Source organism: Populus euphratica, unplaced genomic scaffold, assembly GCF_000495115.2.
Source record: "Populus euphratica unplaced genomic scaffold, PopEup_1.0 scaffold154.1, whole genome shotgun sequence".
Taxonomy (NCBI): Eukaryota; Viridiplantae; Streptophyta; class Magnoliopsida; order Malpighiales; family Salicaceae; genus Populus; species Populus euphratica.
The window spans coordinates 71,962-88,529 of NW_011500042.1; the positions used below are offsets into that span (position 1 = coordinate 71,962).

General features: G+C 32.3%; 2 protein-coding genes across 6 annotated transcripts; both read left to right on the plus strand.

The window, feature by feature from the left end:
• The first annotated feature begins 1,094 nt into the window (after positions 1-1,094).
• LOC105107275 (U11/U12 small nuclear ribonucleoprotein) lies at positions 1,095-6,154 on the plus strand. 5 transcript variants are annotated; one of them, XM_011001149.1, is made up of 6 exons: positions 1,095-2,674; positions 2,776-2,890; positions 3,613-3,720; positions 4,169-4,948; positions 5,048-5,771; positions 5,880-6,154. In XM_011001149.1, exons 1-4 carry the CDS (start codon positions 1,326-1,328, stop codon positions 4,877-4,879), a joined length of 2,283 nt encoding a protein of 760 aa, XP_010999451.1. In that variant the 5' UTR covers positions 1,095-1,325; the 3' UTR covers positions 4,880-4,948; positions 5,048-5,771; positions 5,880-6,154. The 5 variants fall into 5 exon arrangements, with proteins under 5 accessions (XP_010999451.1, XP_010999454.1, XP_010999453.1 ...); XM_011001152.1 differs by having other exon boundaries at positions 4,169-4,717; positions 4,861-4,948; positions 5,654-6,154; XM_011001151.1 differs by having other exon boundaries at positions 4,169-4,717; positions 4,861-4,948; positions 5,048-6,152.
• Positions 6,155-11,230: 5,076 nt separating this feature from the next.
• On the plus strand, positions 11,231-14,062 carry LOC105107277 (U-box domain-containing protein 9-like). Its single transcript, XM_011001153.1, has 2 exons — positions 11,231-11,758; positions 12,736-14,062. The coding sequence occupies exons 1-2, from the start codon at positions 11,483-11,485 to the stop codon at positions 13,813-13,815; spliced, it is 1,356 nt and encodes a 451-aa protein (XP_010999455.1). The 5' UTR covers positions 11,231-11,482; the 3' UTR covers positions 13,816-14,062.
• The last annotated feature ends 2,506 nt before the right edge of the window (positions 14,063-16,568 follow it).

Genomic DNA, 16,568 nt, shown 5'->3' on the forward strand with positions numbered 1-16,568 from the left:
GGTGAATGGTGGTGGTGGAGAAACGAAGATGATGGTTGAAATAATTAAATGATATTATAAGTCAATGACTATTCATAAAATATTTTATAAAATTTTATGAGCTAAAAATATTTTTTAACAAATAAAATAAGTTTAAAAATTAATTAATTATAAAATATTTTATAATGATTAGTTTTCATGTAAAATCATGAGAAATAAACATAAAAAAAATATTCTTAGGACACAAACACTAGAAAACCTAAAATAATATTTTTATTATAAATATTTTAAGTGAAATAAATAGTTCTTAAATTTAGTAAAAACATAATGTCTTTTACTTTCTTTTTAATTTAATAATTTAACAATGTTCTAAATATTTTTTTCTTAAGTTAAACACTAGTAATTTTACTATTCACTTAGAAATCTTAAGTTTTAAGATTGTTGGATATTTTTAACCTAGAGATTAAACAATTATTTAGTTTAACATAAAAGTATAATCATAATTACATAGCATGTATAAATATAAACCAAGGTTATTTACTTAAATTTGAAATTGAATTATTACTTAACATGGATACTAACTTATAAAAACAAGTTAAAATAACTTGATATAAAATTTAAATTAAAATAAATTTTATAAAATACTGAAAATTCTTTATCAAAAATATAATATCATTATCTAGGATTAAACTTTTTTTTTCTTAAGACTTAAATACCCGTCACTTGATGTGAACAATTTCTTTGAAGTATTTTCTTAGAATTTCAAAAACTGATTTTTTAAATGATAATTTTAAAAAAATAAATTTCCGAATCAAATAATTATTAATTCAAGATTTTTTTATAAATTTTTTAAGTTTAAGAGTGTTATAATGATTATTTTTAAAATAAAAAATTTTATTTATAAATATTTTAAAATAATATTTTTATTTTTTAAAAAATTATTTTTAATATTATCACATTAGAATAAAAAAATAAAAAAATTAAATTTTTTAAAAACACCTTTTACTAACTTCAAAACTGCCCCTCCCCACGAGCAATTCACGTAAACGAGTGACCAAAGAGGGAGATAATTCCACGTAATAAAAACAGGTTAAGAATTGACAGGGCATTATCTAATACATACCACGCCAAACACGCTACCCAAAATTTGTAAAAAGTAATTTAATTTTAATATTAAAACATCGAACTCCACTGCCGCCGCCACCACAACGACCACCACCACCACCGGCCGGTCTTCTGAAGAAGCAGAAGAAGGGAAAGATAAAAATTGATTTATTTCATCACATAAAGAATTCAAACTATCTGCTTTTTGAGCTGCTGCTAAGCTTTTCGATCTCTCTTTCTCAATGAACCCTTATACTCCACACCCTAATCACCTTCCCTTCCCATATCCCTCCCAAAACTCTAATCCTAACCCTAACTTCCTACTCCCCCCCTTCCTCCCCTCACCACCGCCATCAAAACCACCTCAAGTTCCTCCACCTACCACCACCACAACAACCACCCCTATTCTTGATCTTTCCACCACACTCTCCACTCTCACTAACCTCCTCACTCTCACACACCAAACCCTCACTTCCCTCTCTCCACAAATTACCCTTTCACAACCCCAAAATGCCAACTTTATCCCCTGCCCTTTCAATCGTCACCACCTTATGCCACCAGAATCCCTCTTCCTCCACTCACTTAACTGCCCAGTTCCTCTCTTTCAAAACCCATCTTCCCTTTTTGATTATCTTCACTACCCCAATACACTTAACCCTCAAGACCCATATAAAGATTCAAACTTTAGTCAATCAATAAAAGACCCTAATGAAACTGAACTTTGTTTCTCGTTAGATAGCTATTACAGTCAGTTTAGTTCACATTTCTCTTACAATGACTGCCCTGGTGCTGTTAACTTGAATGATTTAGATAGCTCAAAAAGAATGTTTACATTACCTGGTGTTTTGTTAATTGAATGTGTGAATTTTGGGGTTAGTGGGGAGAGCGAGCGAGAGGGTTTTGATAAAAATGGGTTTAGAGTTTTGCCATCTGACTTGTGGGCAATAAGGAGGGAGATAGAGGGTTGGATTGATTATCCGAGTATGTATTCGTATAGTGTGTTTTGCTTGATTTTGAGGTTGGATTTGATTAAAGGGAGTGATTTGAGGAGTTGGATTATTGCTAATTCTCCACGATATGGTGTGGTGATTGATGTTTATATGAGGGATCATATATGTGTTCTTTTTAGGCTTTGTTTGAAGGCAATTAGAAAGGAAGGTTTGAGCTCTGTGAGTTGTGAGATGAATGTGAAATCTTTGAAGTGTCCAATTTTGGTGAAGGTTTTGATGTGGATTGCATCTCAGCTTTCTGTTTTGTATGGTGAAGTGAATGCAAAGTGCTTTGTCATTCATGTTTTGAAGCAGTGTCTATTAGACGCTGCTAACGAGGTGCTGTTTCTGTTGGACTCTTGTTTGAAAGAAAATCTGAGGGATTTTGACGCTTATGAGAGTGAAATAAAGGATAGCAAACTTGAAGAGCCTAGAAAAGGAAGTAGAGAGTGTAAAATAATAAAAGCAGTGTATGAAGGTGATGATGGAGTAATTTTTGTGTCCCAAGTGGCAGCTGCAGTCGCTGCATTGCATGAAAGGTCTATGCTAGAAGCAAAAATCAAGCTATTACGGGTTCCTCAACAACTACCAAGATATCAGAGGTACATTGCTATTCTTACTTCTTTTTTCTTATTGTGCTTGCATGTAATATGTTTCACTCACAAGTTCAGTATGATTTCAACTTGCCTCGCCTTCTGTGTAGGATGGCTGAGCATTCTTTTGTCTCAAAAAGAGCTGATGATGAGAGAAGCAAACGTCCTCAATACAAAGCTATTATTGAACATGATGGCCTTCCTCGAAAGCAATTATCTAACCAGGTACTAAACATGTAGATGGTTTTCTTTGTTTTAATTGCTGGAGCTTTTAGTTTTTGTTCTTTTATTGGACATAATTGCAAGTTCAGGAAGGCAAATGACATACTGGACAGAATTTTTATGTATGTAAAATCCTTCCGCCCACCCCACCAAAAATATAAAATATTTTAGAAACACGGTGACATGATATCAAAGAAGGCAAATGACATTATAGTTCAGGAATTTTGTAAAGTTTCATAGGCAGTGGAAGTTTTGTCTTCCTTGTTACTGAAATTTTTAGGGATGCGCAGTAGTATTCAGTTACTGAAGGTAGCTGCCACATGTTCTTACATTGGTTTAGAGATAAATTTTATTTTAGAAAATGCAATTTTGGGACATCCTTGGCATGCATTTGAAGAGGTTTGAGTTCCACTGTCTGAAATTATAGCATTCACAGTCATGTCCATGGTAATAGGTATTGAAGAAAAATAAAGGAAAGAAGGTCGGTTTTTATTTGGATGTTGATTTTATCAAAATTTTAGTTACTTCCTTTAGATCCCCTGATATCTTTCAGAGTTTCATTTATTGTGAAGAGCCACGGTTTGAAAACTGGCAACTGGTCGAATAGTTGCTAATATGGGACCCTTTACATGCTAACATATTTTCTCATGTTCTCCTGACAATGCTTGTCTGTCATAAAATGTTGCTTTGGTCATAAGTTTAATGATCCTTTTCTTTTGCACAAGGAATCAAACAAATCAAAGACAAGAGAGGAGTTATTGGCTGAAGAAAGGGATTATAAACGTCGAAGAATGTCATACCGTGGAAAGAAGTTGAAACGAACAACTTTACAGGTAGGAAGCTAATGAGCAAAAGCTAAAGAACCTCCTAGTAGTACTGTTATTATACCTATCAAAGCTATTAGCTTCATTAGTTTTTCATGTTGAAATCTATTTACTTTTATGTATTGTCTAAATCATCAACTGCTTAGACATGTGGCCTATTTCCTGTAGTTTCCAAGTGACTCCTAAAGTGATAGTTTGCCTTATTGTCAAGTGAATATTGTATTGTAGTTTTCATTAAGAGGAAGTTGGAATCATATGAATTGGATCTGTAAGTTCCAATCTCTTATCACTGATCTTTCTTGGCATGTGGCAGTGTCATAAATGTTCAAATTTTGAGAAAACCAAAAAAGGAAAATTCATCCATTTGACAACAATTACTTTCACATTTAACCTTCATGTTTTCATTATAAAAAGGCCATTATCTCTCTCTTATTTAGTTATAATTGCTTTGTCAAAGGTGATGAGGGATATAATTGATGGATACATGGAGGAAATCAAGCTAGCTGGAGGCATAGGCCACTTTGAGAAGGGAACTGAAGAGGAAGAGATGTCTCCTAATCCTCCTTCTGCCCCTGATGTTACTGTCAATGAACTAAGAAAAGTCAATAGCCATTCTTCTGAAGCAACAAGAACTACTTCGAACCACTACCAGAAGGAATCATACCCTGACCCCAATTCTAGATCTAAAACCTCGAAGGTTGTGTTGCCTCAAGATTATGAACAACAAGGACGAAGCAATCACGGTCACCATGAAAAGCTGGAATATCGGAGAAGTGCCAACCAAGACAGACATGGAAGAGAGTACAGCAGAAGTCCAGAGAGACACAGAAGTCATGCCCGATCACATGAGCGGAGTGGTCACCAAAGAGGACAAGATGAAACTAAATTGACTAGATCCAAGGATCATGAGAAACGGTCTTCTAGCAAGTCCTATCATGATTACAAGTCGTTGAATTCTGGACTAGAAGCTGCAGATGGTGTGCAAAGGGATGATCGGAAGTTAGATGTAAGAGATAGGCATCTAAGAAATGCATATGGCATTCATGGTTCTAATTCTGTGGCACGAAATGCATTTGAGGATAGATATGATCCTACAGAATCTTATGACATGCCTGAGGATGATGTTTACACTAGCATTACATATGCCAGGGAAGATGTCCGCGATTGATCTAGCAGGTGCAGTGCAAAAAGGCAATTAAGCAGATTACCTTGAGAAATTCTCACTTCAGAATGCGAGGTAAGCTATTGTGGTTATTTTTATTGTTTTGGAAAATGTATTATCTGCACTAGATTAAAGTTCCTGCTTTTAACATTTTTTGTCCGGACAACTTTGCAGTAGGAAGTCATCAGGCTTCAGCAAGTTATCTGCATCTGTATCCTCCGTTGTATCCTTGACTGTTTTATTTTCTATACTGTTAAGGTCCTTACTGTCTAGGCAGTGATTTCATTATCCTCCTACTGTCCATACAATGCCAGTACTCTTTTTTCAATATATGATGGAATAAGTAGTGGTCACATTTGAGTGAAAAAATAATGTCTCGGTTATTTTCACAGTGAAAGAGGAAATAAGATTGTACAGGAACATTCTAGCAGAACAATGCCTTATTGCAGCCTGTAACTGTTCTGTTATTTATACTGTATATAAAATCTGAAGTATATATCATATCTGATTTTGTTGTGTTGACATCAGTATCTTTGTGGATTAATAAAATATGCAATTTCTTGGCAATCAATGCCTTGATGGTAAGGTCATTGGTTATCATGGAAGAACTGGTAAATAACCCGAATTGGCAGGGTTTACAGGTTTGCTTAGAATGGTTACCTGTTTATGATTTATTTTTCTAGGTAAAAGCTGATACTTATGGGTCTTTTTTATTGCATACAATATGTACGGATAATTTATTAATTTGAATGTTCTTATAGCTCACATTGCTTCTTGTAGATTGTAAAAGAAGACCAGTTTTTTCCAGAGAATATTTGAAGTTTGTTTGGCTCCTTCTCTAATGGTGGTCTTTCATGACAAGAAGGTTGATGATGAAGCAAAGTGATTTCTTCAGCTGGTAAAATGATATTCAACGGAGTTTAGCATATGTTCTTGCCAATTTAATGCTTGCAAATGAAATATGGATTCAAAACTGGTAATCATCTGTTTTTTCTTTGTTGATTAGACTAGCACTTGGATATTCACCTTAGATTCTTCCTCTATTGTCCCTTTTCTGTTACTGTATTTCTGGAGTGTGAAGATATGATAATACTAATAGTTTGTATGAGAAATAACAGCATTTTCATGTAAACTCTGGCAAGTTACACATTTATGTTCTATTGAGGAACTTCCCCGTAAAGAATTGGTTGTAGAAGTTTTGAAAATGTCCGAGTCTTTTGTCAAAATACAGTTCTGGTATTCTGATATCTGTGAATCAAGGATGAGATGGTGGTTAAAAAAGGTGCCCCCCATGACAATTGGAGCGTTACAGACACAACATAGTGATAGACTATTACATGCCCTATTCAGTGAAAAATATACACTCTGGCATTTCTTGCGACTGCAGGTTGCTGCAAATAAGCAGCGCTTTAGCTTGTGTTCCTTCGTGACTGTTGTAGCCTCTCTTTTTCTCGATTGCTCAGAACAATTTATTGAGCACCTTGGGAGTGAAAGAGGCAGCCAAGGAGAGAAACTGTAGAAGATAGAGCGAAAGCTTAGGTGACATAGCCAGAGACAACTCAAAATATAACCAAAAAAAACTTGCAGTAGCAGAAAGGAAGAAGCAAACAAAGACGAGCAAAGCAAAGCTAAAAAAGGGATATCCGAAAAGTGACACGTCCAGATTTGATGCTGGGGAACCATATCACATCTCAGATCTTGTTATTGAGCAAAACCAAAGAAGCCCATTAAACTGTTCGATGAAAGCTTACATTTTTTATGGGAGGTGGTCGAAGCTTCAAGATCGCCATGAATGATGCCATCTGATAAAGGTGATTTTATTACATAACTCAATATCATCAAGATCTTGAAGAGACTGGGAGTAAGAGTGGGAGACAAAATTATTATCTAACTTTTAGCTAAAAAAAGGTCTTAAAGTACATAATCAATGATAATATTATGGAGCAATATTTTTGGATCATCTCTGTGTCCTCTGGGAGATTTTTATCATGCAAAACAATTTATATACTTGCAATATAACACAAACTCAATCTTTGAAAAACTTTATTTGGTTGATAAATAAGTAAGTTTTCCATATTATCATTATCATTTTTATTTTTGTTTTTGATTTTATTTTTATTTTTATTTTTATTGAGTTCTTTCCCCGTCCCATCAAGATTCCAAGTGAAGCATTCCAACGGCAGGCCCATCAAGATTCCAAGTGAAGCATTCCATCCGGCAGCAGTTGATTTTATTTTTATTTTTATTTTTATTGAGTTCTTTGCCCGTCCCATCAAGATTCCAAGTGGTGGCAGATATATAAACGCACACTCACACGTTTGATTTTTTTCAAAAAAAAAATAATTTTTTTAAAATGTTATTTTAATATATTTTTAAATAAAAAATAATATCTATGAGTTGAAACTTTCCCTTAGCCCCGCGCTACTGACCTATATGGAGCCGCATTTGTCCCTCTTTCAGCACGTGGTTCAACACGTGCCAATCACATAAGATCTTGCCTTTTTAATTTTAATTTTTATATTTTCTCTAAAAGCATGTAAAGAAAATTTATATGGTACTCGAACATTACTTAGAAATAAGAGTATAGAAAAAAAATATATGTACAAGTAGAAAAAAATTACATCTGGGTCTATAAAAATATATTTTTTTATTTTTTAAAATTAATTTTTTTATATTTCTCTCATATATTATAAATATTAATAGCTATAGGTTGAAGAACCTAAAATGGTACTCGAACATTACTTAGAAATAAGATTATAGAAAAAATATATATATACAAGTAGAAAAAAATTACATTCGGGTCTATAAAAATATAACAAAAATATTTTTTTATTTTTTTAAATTATTTTTTTTAAATTTCTCTTATATATTATAAATATTAATAGCTATAGTTGAACAACCTAACATAGAACAATCCCAAAACACTAAAAAATAATTTAAAATAAAAAAATTCAAATTTTCTTATTAAAAAGTAAGTTAAACCACAATCCTAAGTAGTCATGGAAGATTGAAAAGAAAATTTATCCGAAAACAGAGACTTTGAGTGAGTCTCCCTTCCTGGAAGAAATTTATTAATATTTACACATATGATCCAAATATTCACCAGTTACAAGATTCCACAAGGATTTAGAAGTCTCTAGAAAATTGATACAAGAAAAGCAATTATTCAGGCCGAGATTATATTTTTGAGGGGACACAATCTCATAAGTATAGATTGAGGTCACTTTCTCTGGAAAACCAAAGAGGGGAGAACATTCTCTTGACGATAAATGTGTCCAATTTTGTGATAATCGATGTGCTAATCAAGGAGTACTATCCTAAACTGCAATCTAAAATGTCATGTCCCACTGTTTGGTAGTAAGAGTGACCCATGCATGTACTAAGGCAAATCCTCAATAGAAAGGCTCTGTACTTGTAATACCATTAAATGATTTATCTTCAGAAGTGGTTTTTTTTTTAATACAAGGGGTTTGGACCGGCTTATGTACATTATAATTAATTTATAGACTTATTAAATATTTTATAAGTTTAATAAATAAGTAAGATATTGTAAAAATAATAAACATGCATGTTAACATTTGAACTCAAAATGCTTAGACAGGAAACCTATAAGGACGGCTGGGCTATAAGCCTCGATGCTTCTCATGTGTTCATTGATATAATTGGTTCGATCTCATGATTATATCTGATTTAATTTGGAATATTTTATAAATTAGAATATTAATTTATTTAATAGATGTTATTGTATCGTGTTGAATATATCAGGTTTGACTATTTTTTTTAAGGATATTACATATATTCATGAGTTGAGTTTATATTATTAATTTTTATGAATGAGTTTAATTAGAATTATCATTTAAACTCAATAAATTAACCCAAAAGTTGTTATAAATTGTAACAACAATTTAGGCTTAATACATCTATTGACCAAAATAAAAGAATTAATTAAAAAAATAAACATAACATATATCAAAAATAAAAAATAAAGAAGTTTACGGGTTGAGTCAAGTTAATAAGGTTTTAAAAATTTCAATCTGTCTTGTGACTTGTGATATTTATATTTTAAGTATTTACTCATTATCATTGTAAAATTTATGTTATTTAATTTTGATGAATTATATCCTAATACAAATATGATAAAGGGGTTAATTTTTTTAACACCGTTGCTTGAAAAGCAATCATTAACAATAAGATAAAAAACTAATTCATATGTTGATTTTACTATAGTATTTTTTTATCATTAAACCTTTTTTTTCAACTACTGTTTGTGGAATTTTCAAAATAAAAGAATTAATTAAAAAAATAAGCATAACATATACCAAAAATAAAAAATAAAAAAGTTTATGGGTTGGGTCAGGTTAATAAGGTTTTAAAAATTTCAATATGTCTCGTGACTTGTGATATTTATATTTTAAATATTTACTCATTATTATTGTAAAATTTATGTTATTTAATTTTGATGAATTATATCCTAATACAAATATCATAAAAGGGTTAATTTTTTTAACACCGTTACTTGAAAAGCAATCATTAACAATAAAACAAAAAACTAATTCACATGTTGATTTTACTATAGTATTTTTTATCATTAAACCTTTTTTTTCAACTACATCTTGCATGTTTGTGGAATTGTTTTAGTTGATAATCTCTTCTAATTGTATGTCCTCAAGGATTAAAGTTCCCATCATATTTTCAAACTTTACTAGAGGCAAATTTAATGGGTTTTTTATATAAAATTTCCTTTTATTTTAATTAAAATTAATTGAAGACATACTAAAGATATTATTTTATTAAATACAACTTAACTTTTACTTAGTCTTTAGATAAGATTATAGTGTTATTTATTTTTTTACTTTCCATGTACATGTACATGTTCATTTTTATTATAATTATATAAAAAATGGATTCCTAAACTTTTCTAGTGGCATCAAGCAAGTAATGTACTGTTTTTATATATTTTTAAATGGATTCCTAAACTTTTCTAGTGGCAACAAGCAAACTATTTTTATATTTTTTTTTAATACATTCACATTAAAATTATTAAAATATTGTTTTTATTAAAGCTTGCTTTTATGATTTTGATAAACTTTTGTTTTAACAAAATAGATATGCTAGTAAAAAATAACAAAAAGTAAAAGCACATTAACAAGATAAAGGGTTTTAAATTCAAATACTATTACTTTTAAGCATCTTCTATTTAGTCCTTCATAGTATAGATCAGTCCTTATCAATTATTCATTGTCAATTCGAATCCTATTACTTTTTAGCATCTTCAATTGGCCTTTTTCTAAAGCTAAATAAAGCCATCAAAATGGCGAAACCTTGAAAAGTTTTGTCTAAACAATCAATAATATATTAAAATGAAAAAAAGAAGAAGCAATCTACATATATAATTATGGATATATAAATCCTAAAGATTGTAGAAGAATTTTTTTATATATATATTCCACGTAGTTATGGAACTTTAGGACAACCTCCCTTTACACTAGAATTGTTGAAGGAATGTGCAAATATAATCAGAAAATTTCGTGTAATGTTTTTTAATATCTTAGAAAATAATAATAATAATAATAATAATAATAATAATAATAATAATAATAAGATATTATATAGAGAAATAAAATCACTTGATACAAATAACTTTCTAGTATACATATTATTTTTCATTGCTTAACAATGCTATCCAAAACTACTTGAAAAAAATTATTTGATGTTTGGTATGTATAAAAAAAGTATTAAAAATAAAAAAAATAATTTATGGTAAAATTAATTATTTAATAATAAAGATAGTATTGATATTTTTATCTCTAGAGAAATATAAATGGTTTTCTCTTGTTTTTAAATTTATTTTTATGATATTAAAATATTTTTTTATTGATTAAATTTTATGATTGAACCACACATAAAAATAAAAAAATATATTTTACCAATAAATAAATTTTATACATTAAACTTTCAATTTTATTCACCTTTTCATTTACCTTGAAAGTACTGTTTTTATTAAAAAAAATTATAGAAAAATAAATGTTTTTAAATAAAAATACATTAAAATAATTTTTAAAAATATTTAACTTTAATACATCCTAAAAACATTAATTTAATATATTTTTAAATAAAAAATAATTAAAAAAAAAAGTTAAACCGAAAAGAAAAACTTACCATCACAGTTTTGAAAATATGAGGGTACAAAGCCAAGTGAGCAAGCATGCAAAGCTTGGGAGAAAAACTGCTTGCGTGGCAAGAAATAATTGGCTACCAAAACCCAATAGAAATCTATCCAATACCACCAAGAGACAGACACATCATGTAAGAGAAGACGGACAACATAACGGTGGGGACAATATATCTCTCTCTCAAAAGTCCAATTGTGGCGTAGCCCAACCTTTTCCTTCTCATAATTCTATGCCTTTTTCACTGTGCATAGAAAGGAAGAGTTTTGGGTCTAGAGAGAGAGAGAAAATATATCAAAAGAACTTGCAAGAAAGAAAGAAAGAAACAGGAACTGATGAATCACACGAAACATAGTGCTTTCTTTTTTCTGTTTTTTTCACTCATAAATCCCATCTGACCAGATTTTTTTCCTCTTTTCTTTTGCATTCTTTCTTTTTAATGGCTAAAAGTGGAGTTCTTGAGACCATACCATGTACAGTGACAAAGGCAACAGAGTTAAAGAAAGAATTGGAGAAGCTAGTAAAGGCAATTCTTGATGAGGAGGATTATAGAGTGGAGGTCACTGATGAAGCCATGAGGGTTTTGAGTGTCTTGAAAGAATTGAAATTCAAGAAATCTTTGAAGATGGTAGATGATAAAATTGTCCCTGAAGAATTCAAATGTCCCATTTCAAGGGAGATAATGGGTGACCCTGTTGTCTTGGCTACTGGACAGGTAGAGACCATCAAGATTTATCCTCTCTACTTTGTTTATGCATTTGGGATTATTTTTTTCTATATTTCTTTTGGATTTGAGTGTTGTTTGAAGTTGAATCGTTCTTGGTTTGGGTGCTATTTGAATGTGCATGCAAAAAATTCATCAACTTTGGGGATTTATTTTAACTGTTTAATGCTAAATTTTGTCCTGGAATTTGAGTTGAATGTTTTTCCATGCACTAGTAATTGTAGATTTTTCAAGTTTTCTGCACATATGGATTTTGGTTCTTCTGCAAAATTGTTGAGGCTTTGGATTTGCGTGAAATTAATCTGTTGGTATTTCTGCAAGAACTGAGATTTTTCAACCACTGGGATTTGCTTTTGAAATTGTAGAATGTGTAGATTTCCCCCTTTTTCTTTGGTTTATGTGTATTTAGTTTCTATTAACAAATTTATTGGAACAAGGAATTGCAGCACCCAATGTAGAAGATTTTTTTTCTTTTGAGAAAGTTGGCCCAAAATTAAGAAAAGGTATTTTGTGGGCGAAAATCTGGTTGTTTTTTTTTATCATTTCCTTCATCCATAATTTTGAGATCAGAGCTGAGGTAACTCCAGTTTTAATTCTTTATACAGACTTGATATTTCTTGTTCAACCTTTTGCCATCATTTTCCATATTTGAGATAACTTAGTCAGATGGCCAATCTATCTTTGGGATAGTGGCCTCCCAGATTAGGACAAGGAATTGACCCCGTTCTTCAGCATTAATGAATCTGTCACCAACATAGTGAAGATGTTCTTGTGCTATGATTGATGCTAGAAGAGTTATACTGATTTGTATTTGTGATAGTGACCTTGCCACTAGAACGAGGAATGAACAGTCCATGTTCATTTTACTTGAATTCCTGTGCTATTTCAAGCGGGTTTCATTTTTATTCAATAATTTGTTGGCTATATTATAGAGTCACTCATTTATTGAAATGTTTGTTGATTTCTAGACTTATGATCTACCATTCATCCAAAGATGGCTAAATGAAGGGCACCGAACATGTCCCCAGACCCAGCAAGTCCTTTCTCATACTATCCTGACCCCTAATCGGTTGGTGCGAGAAATGATTTCACAGTGGTGCAAGGAGCGTGGAATTGAGCTACCAAAGCCCGTGAAGGATGTTGATGGTGAGGTGTGTACTGATGCGGACAGAGGCCATCTGAAGTCACTGCTTGAAAAGATGTCCTCTTCCCTTTCAGATCAAAAGGAAGCTGCAAAAGAGCTTCGGCTGCTTACTAAAAGGATGCCATCGTTCCGGGCCCTTTTCAGTGACTCAATCGATGCCATTCCAAAATTGCTCAATCCACTATCACCAGGCAGAGCTAACACTCACCCTGATCTGCAAGAAGATTTGATCACAACAGTTTTGAACCTCTCCATTCATGACAATAATAAACGGCTAGCTGCAGAAAATCCACTTGTCATCCCTCTGCTTGTTGAATCTGTAAAATCTGGAACTATTGAAACAAGAAGCAATGCTGCCGCCGCCATCTTCTCCTTGTCAGCCCTAGATTCGAACAAGCTCATTATTGGAAAATCAGGTGCTCTCAAACCTCTAATTGACCTTTTAGAAGAAGGGCATCCACTGGCAATGAAGGATGCTGCATCGGCAATATTCAACCTATGTCTTGTCCTTGAGAATAAAGGTAGGGCTGTCCGAGAAGGGGCAGTCAGGGTAATCCTTGAAAAAATCATGGATTGCATCTTTGTTGATGAGTTGTTGGCTATTCTTGCAATGCTTGCTAGCCATCAGAAAGCTGTTGAGGAAATGGGGGAGCTTGGTGCGGTTCATTGTTTGCTTGGCATTATAAGGGAGAGCAGTTCTGAGCGCAACAAAGAGAATTGTGTTGCAATTTTACACACAATCTGTCTAAACGACTACTCTAAATGGAGGGACATTAGGGAAGAGGAAAATGCCAATGGTACGCTTGCGAGACTAGCAGAGAGTGGGACTTCAAGAGCCAAGAGGAAAGCTAATAGCATCCTCGAGAGACTGAATAGAGCTGCTTCACTCACACATACTGCATGATAGAATAAACAACAGTCTGAAGATATTGCCTACTAGTCCTTGTACATGCTGTCTTCCTACACTCTCATTGTACAGACCGATAGTTTGGCCATTTGCTGTAGAAAGTTCACATATCGTCACATGTTTCCTATTTCTGTCCCAGGCTTGTTTTGGTTCATCCATTGATAACACATGAGCAAAGAACATATGGAGTTTAACCCCTAATATGATGAGTGGATATAAAATAGTTATACTGGTGAGTTTTTTACGCTGTGTCTTCATCGTCCTGCCTCCTGATTTCTTCAAGTTTGTTTTCCTGTCTTCACTTGAATGTCTATTTCATTTAAACCAAGTTAGTACCTTCGATGCCAATGGATTGTGATATTGCCTCATGTAATTCCGATAATGTTGCCATCTAAGAGGACTCAGAGAGGGCAGGGCCAAATGATTTGTAAGGGATTCACACGGACTGGTTGATTAGCGATTGCAGTTGTGGGGTCTCAATTGTTCCTTTCACCATCAACTTTGAGAGTGTCGGCACCAACACCATATAACATAACAAAACTATATTTTGTTTAGTAATCTGGTTTTGAGTGGCTGGCTGAAGTACCCACGTATTCAAGTTTAGTGCACTGTACACCGAAAAGATTTGGACGGATCTGTAGGAATCAAGAGCTAGAATAAAGGAAGATAAAGAGTAAAAAGTGATGTGGATATCCAGTATCTTCATGTTGGGCTGACTGGTTTTTCCACATTTCTGCCATCTACTAGTTTACCTTCCATTGTGGGAATTTTTTTTTCGTAGAGTTGCACTATGTATTCAACTTCTTGTTAGGTTAAATAGCCACCCCTCCTTACAGCAGCAAACAACTAGAGATGTTCTGTAAATAGGTATTGAATTTTAGTGGATAGGAACACCCTTACATCTTTTCCTATTATAATATGAATCTCTGCAAGGATTAATATTCATGCACCCTTCCATTAGGTAGTTGTAAGGTCACATTGACATTTTCTACCATTTTTGTTCTGCTTCAAGAATTCTCAGAGATCGGGGTCGGTGAAAAATCATCAAGAACATTACTAGCTGTCGCCAGCAACGCTTTGATTGTCATTAAGCCAGCTTTGACTGATAATTGAAAATTATTTCATAAAAAAGTTATTTCTTCTCGCCTGCATTGCTTGTGTCACTTGTCATGCCAACCCACACATTGTTTTAAAGATGGTTAACCTGTCTCCGTCATTAGTTTGTGTATCTCCTGACTATCTAGCACTACGGAGACTAAAATAAACTATTTCTCAACGAATTGTAAACTTGAGTTTCAACTAGCCAGATGGTATACATTTAGTGACTTTGTGCTTAGAGATAACTTGCTATGTCTTATGAATTTCCTCTAGTGGCAACTGTAACATTTACACAGGCTATCAGCATCATCTGCAGAATCGAATAATGGGGTTTGATTGGCGTTCAGCATTTGTGGGATGAGGGGCTGGTAGCTTCTGCTTCTGCTTCTAGATGCGTTTTAAAAGTGCGTGCGGTCTAATTTGCTAAAGGACATCGAAAACCCTTGAAAAAGTTTGTCAGGATGAGGAAATGCTGACCACCATTGCTAAAGGATATCCAAAACCTGCATTATTGTACTGTAGCTTGAGACGTGTCGTAAACCTGTTTGACGGATTTCATGTGCTGGAATCTTAATTTTGTTGTGACTTTAGACATGGTGGTTAGATGGCGAAGGCAAAGGGCGTGTCGTTCTCAAGTTGAATAGATGTGATGCCCAGACTGCTTTAATGCCACATTTTTGTGTTTGTTTTTGGCTTGAAGTGGTCCATCCTGTTTGACATTCCATTTTAAAAGTATTTTTTTAAAAAAATATTCTTTTAATTTTAAATAAGTATATTTTAAATATTTTCAAACCATTTTAATATAATAATTTTTTAAATAAAAAACACTTTAAAAAATAACCATAATTATATTTTTAAACACTAAAAAATATGAGAGGACAATTCTTCTGAGCTTGGCAATCGATACCTTAAAAATGGTTAAAGATAATCGATTTCTGACAATTATTCCTTGCTTAATGCATGGTTTTCTTGAAAATGGAAGACCCAAATTAGCATATCTACTCTTCTGGTCCATTTTTCCTTCCATGTGTCTGAAGAAATGGACCTATGGCTTCTGTAACATGGCCTCTGTAATTGCTGTCATATGTTTCAACTTGGCAAAACCCCTTCCACCGAGAAACAAAGACACAAGCTGTCATATAATATTATTTTTTCCTGTGCAAATTACATACTTCAGGTTTCTAAAATTGTATTAAATATTTCTATCTAAATTGGACAAAACACTGTAGACAAAACTATGAGAAGTCAATAATTCACGAACTTCTATTAAAAAATAGCCTACAAGGCTGTTTAAATATATGAAATACGTTCTCATTAATAAAATCTTAATAAAATTTATTATTCTAATATAAATAAAAACATAAAAAAATATAATTTTCAAGTCTAATGTAAACATGAAAAAAACTCAGTTGACAAGTAAAACGATTTCTTATAGAATTACATCTTTATAAATTATTAGTTAAATTTCGGTTCAATTCAGTTGTTAAAAGATAAAAAAATTATACATATTTTTATTATACCATGTGTTGAATTATCAGATTAAATAATAAAAATTATATTTTTTAAATTTTTAATCAAAAAGTTAAATTGATCACAAAAAAGTAAGTTGGTGTGAAATGAAACGAAAGTTTTTTTCTTGCAACCATTAATCT

Bases quoted from the DNA above. Each gene is read 5' to 3' on its own strand.
- LOC105107275 (XM_011001149.1), top strand. From the start codon at position 1,326: ATGAACCCTTATACTCCACACCCTAATCACCTTCCCTTCCCATATCCC. The intron at 2,675-2,775 runs GTACATTGCTAT...CCTTCTGTGTAG, and splicing joins CAACTACCAAGATATCAGAG to GATGGCTGAGCATTCTTTTG. The intron at 2,891-3,612 runs GTACTAAACATG...CTTTTGCACAAG, and splicing joins GAAAGCAATTATCTAACCAG to GAATCAAACAAATCAAAGAC.
- LOC105107277 (XM_011001153.1), top strand. From the start codon at position 11,483: ATGGCTAAAAGTGGAGTTCTTGAGACCATACCATGTACAGTGACAAAG. The intron at 11,759-12,735 runs GTAGAGACCATC...GTTGATTTCTAG, and splicing joins TTGTCTTGGCTACTGGACAG to ACTTATGATCTACCATTCAT.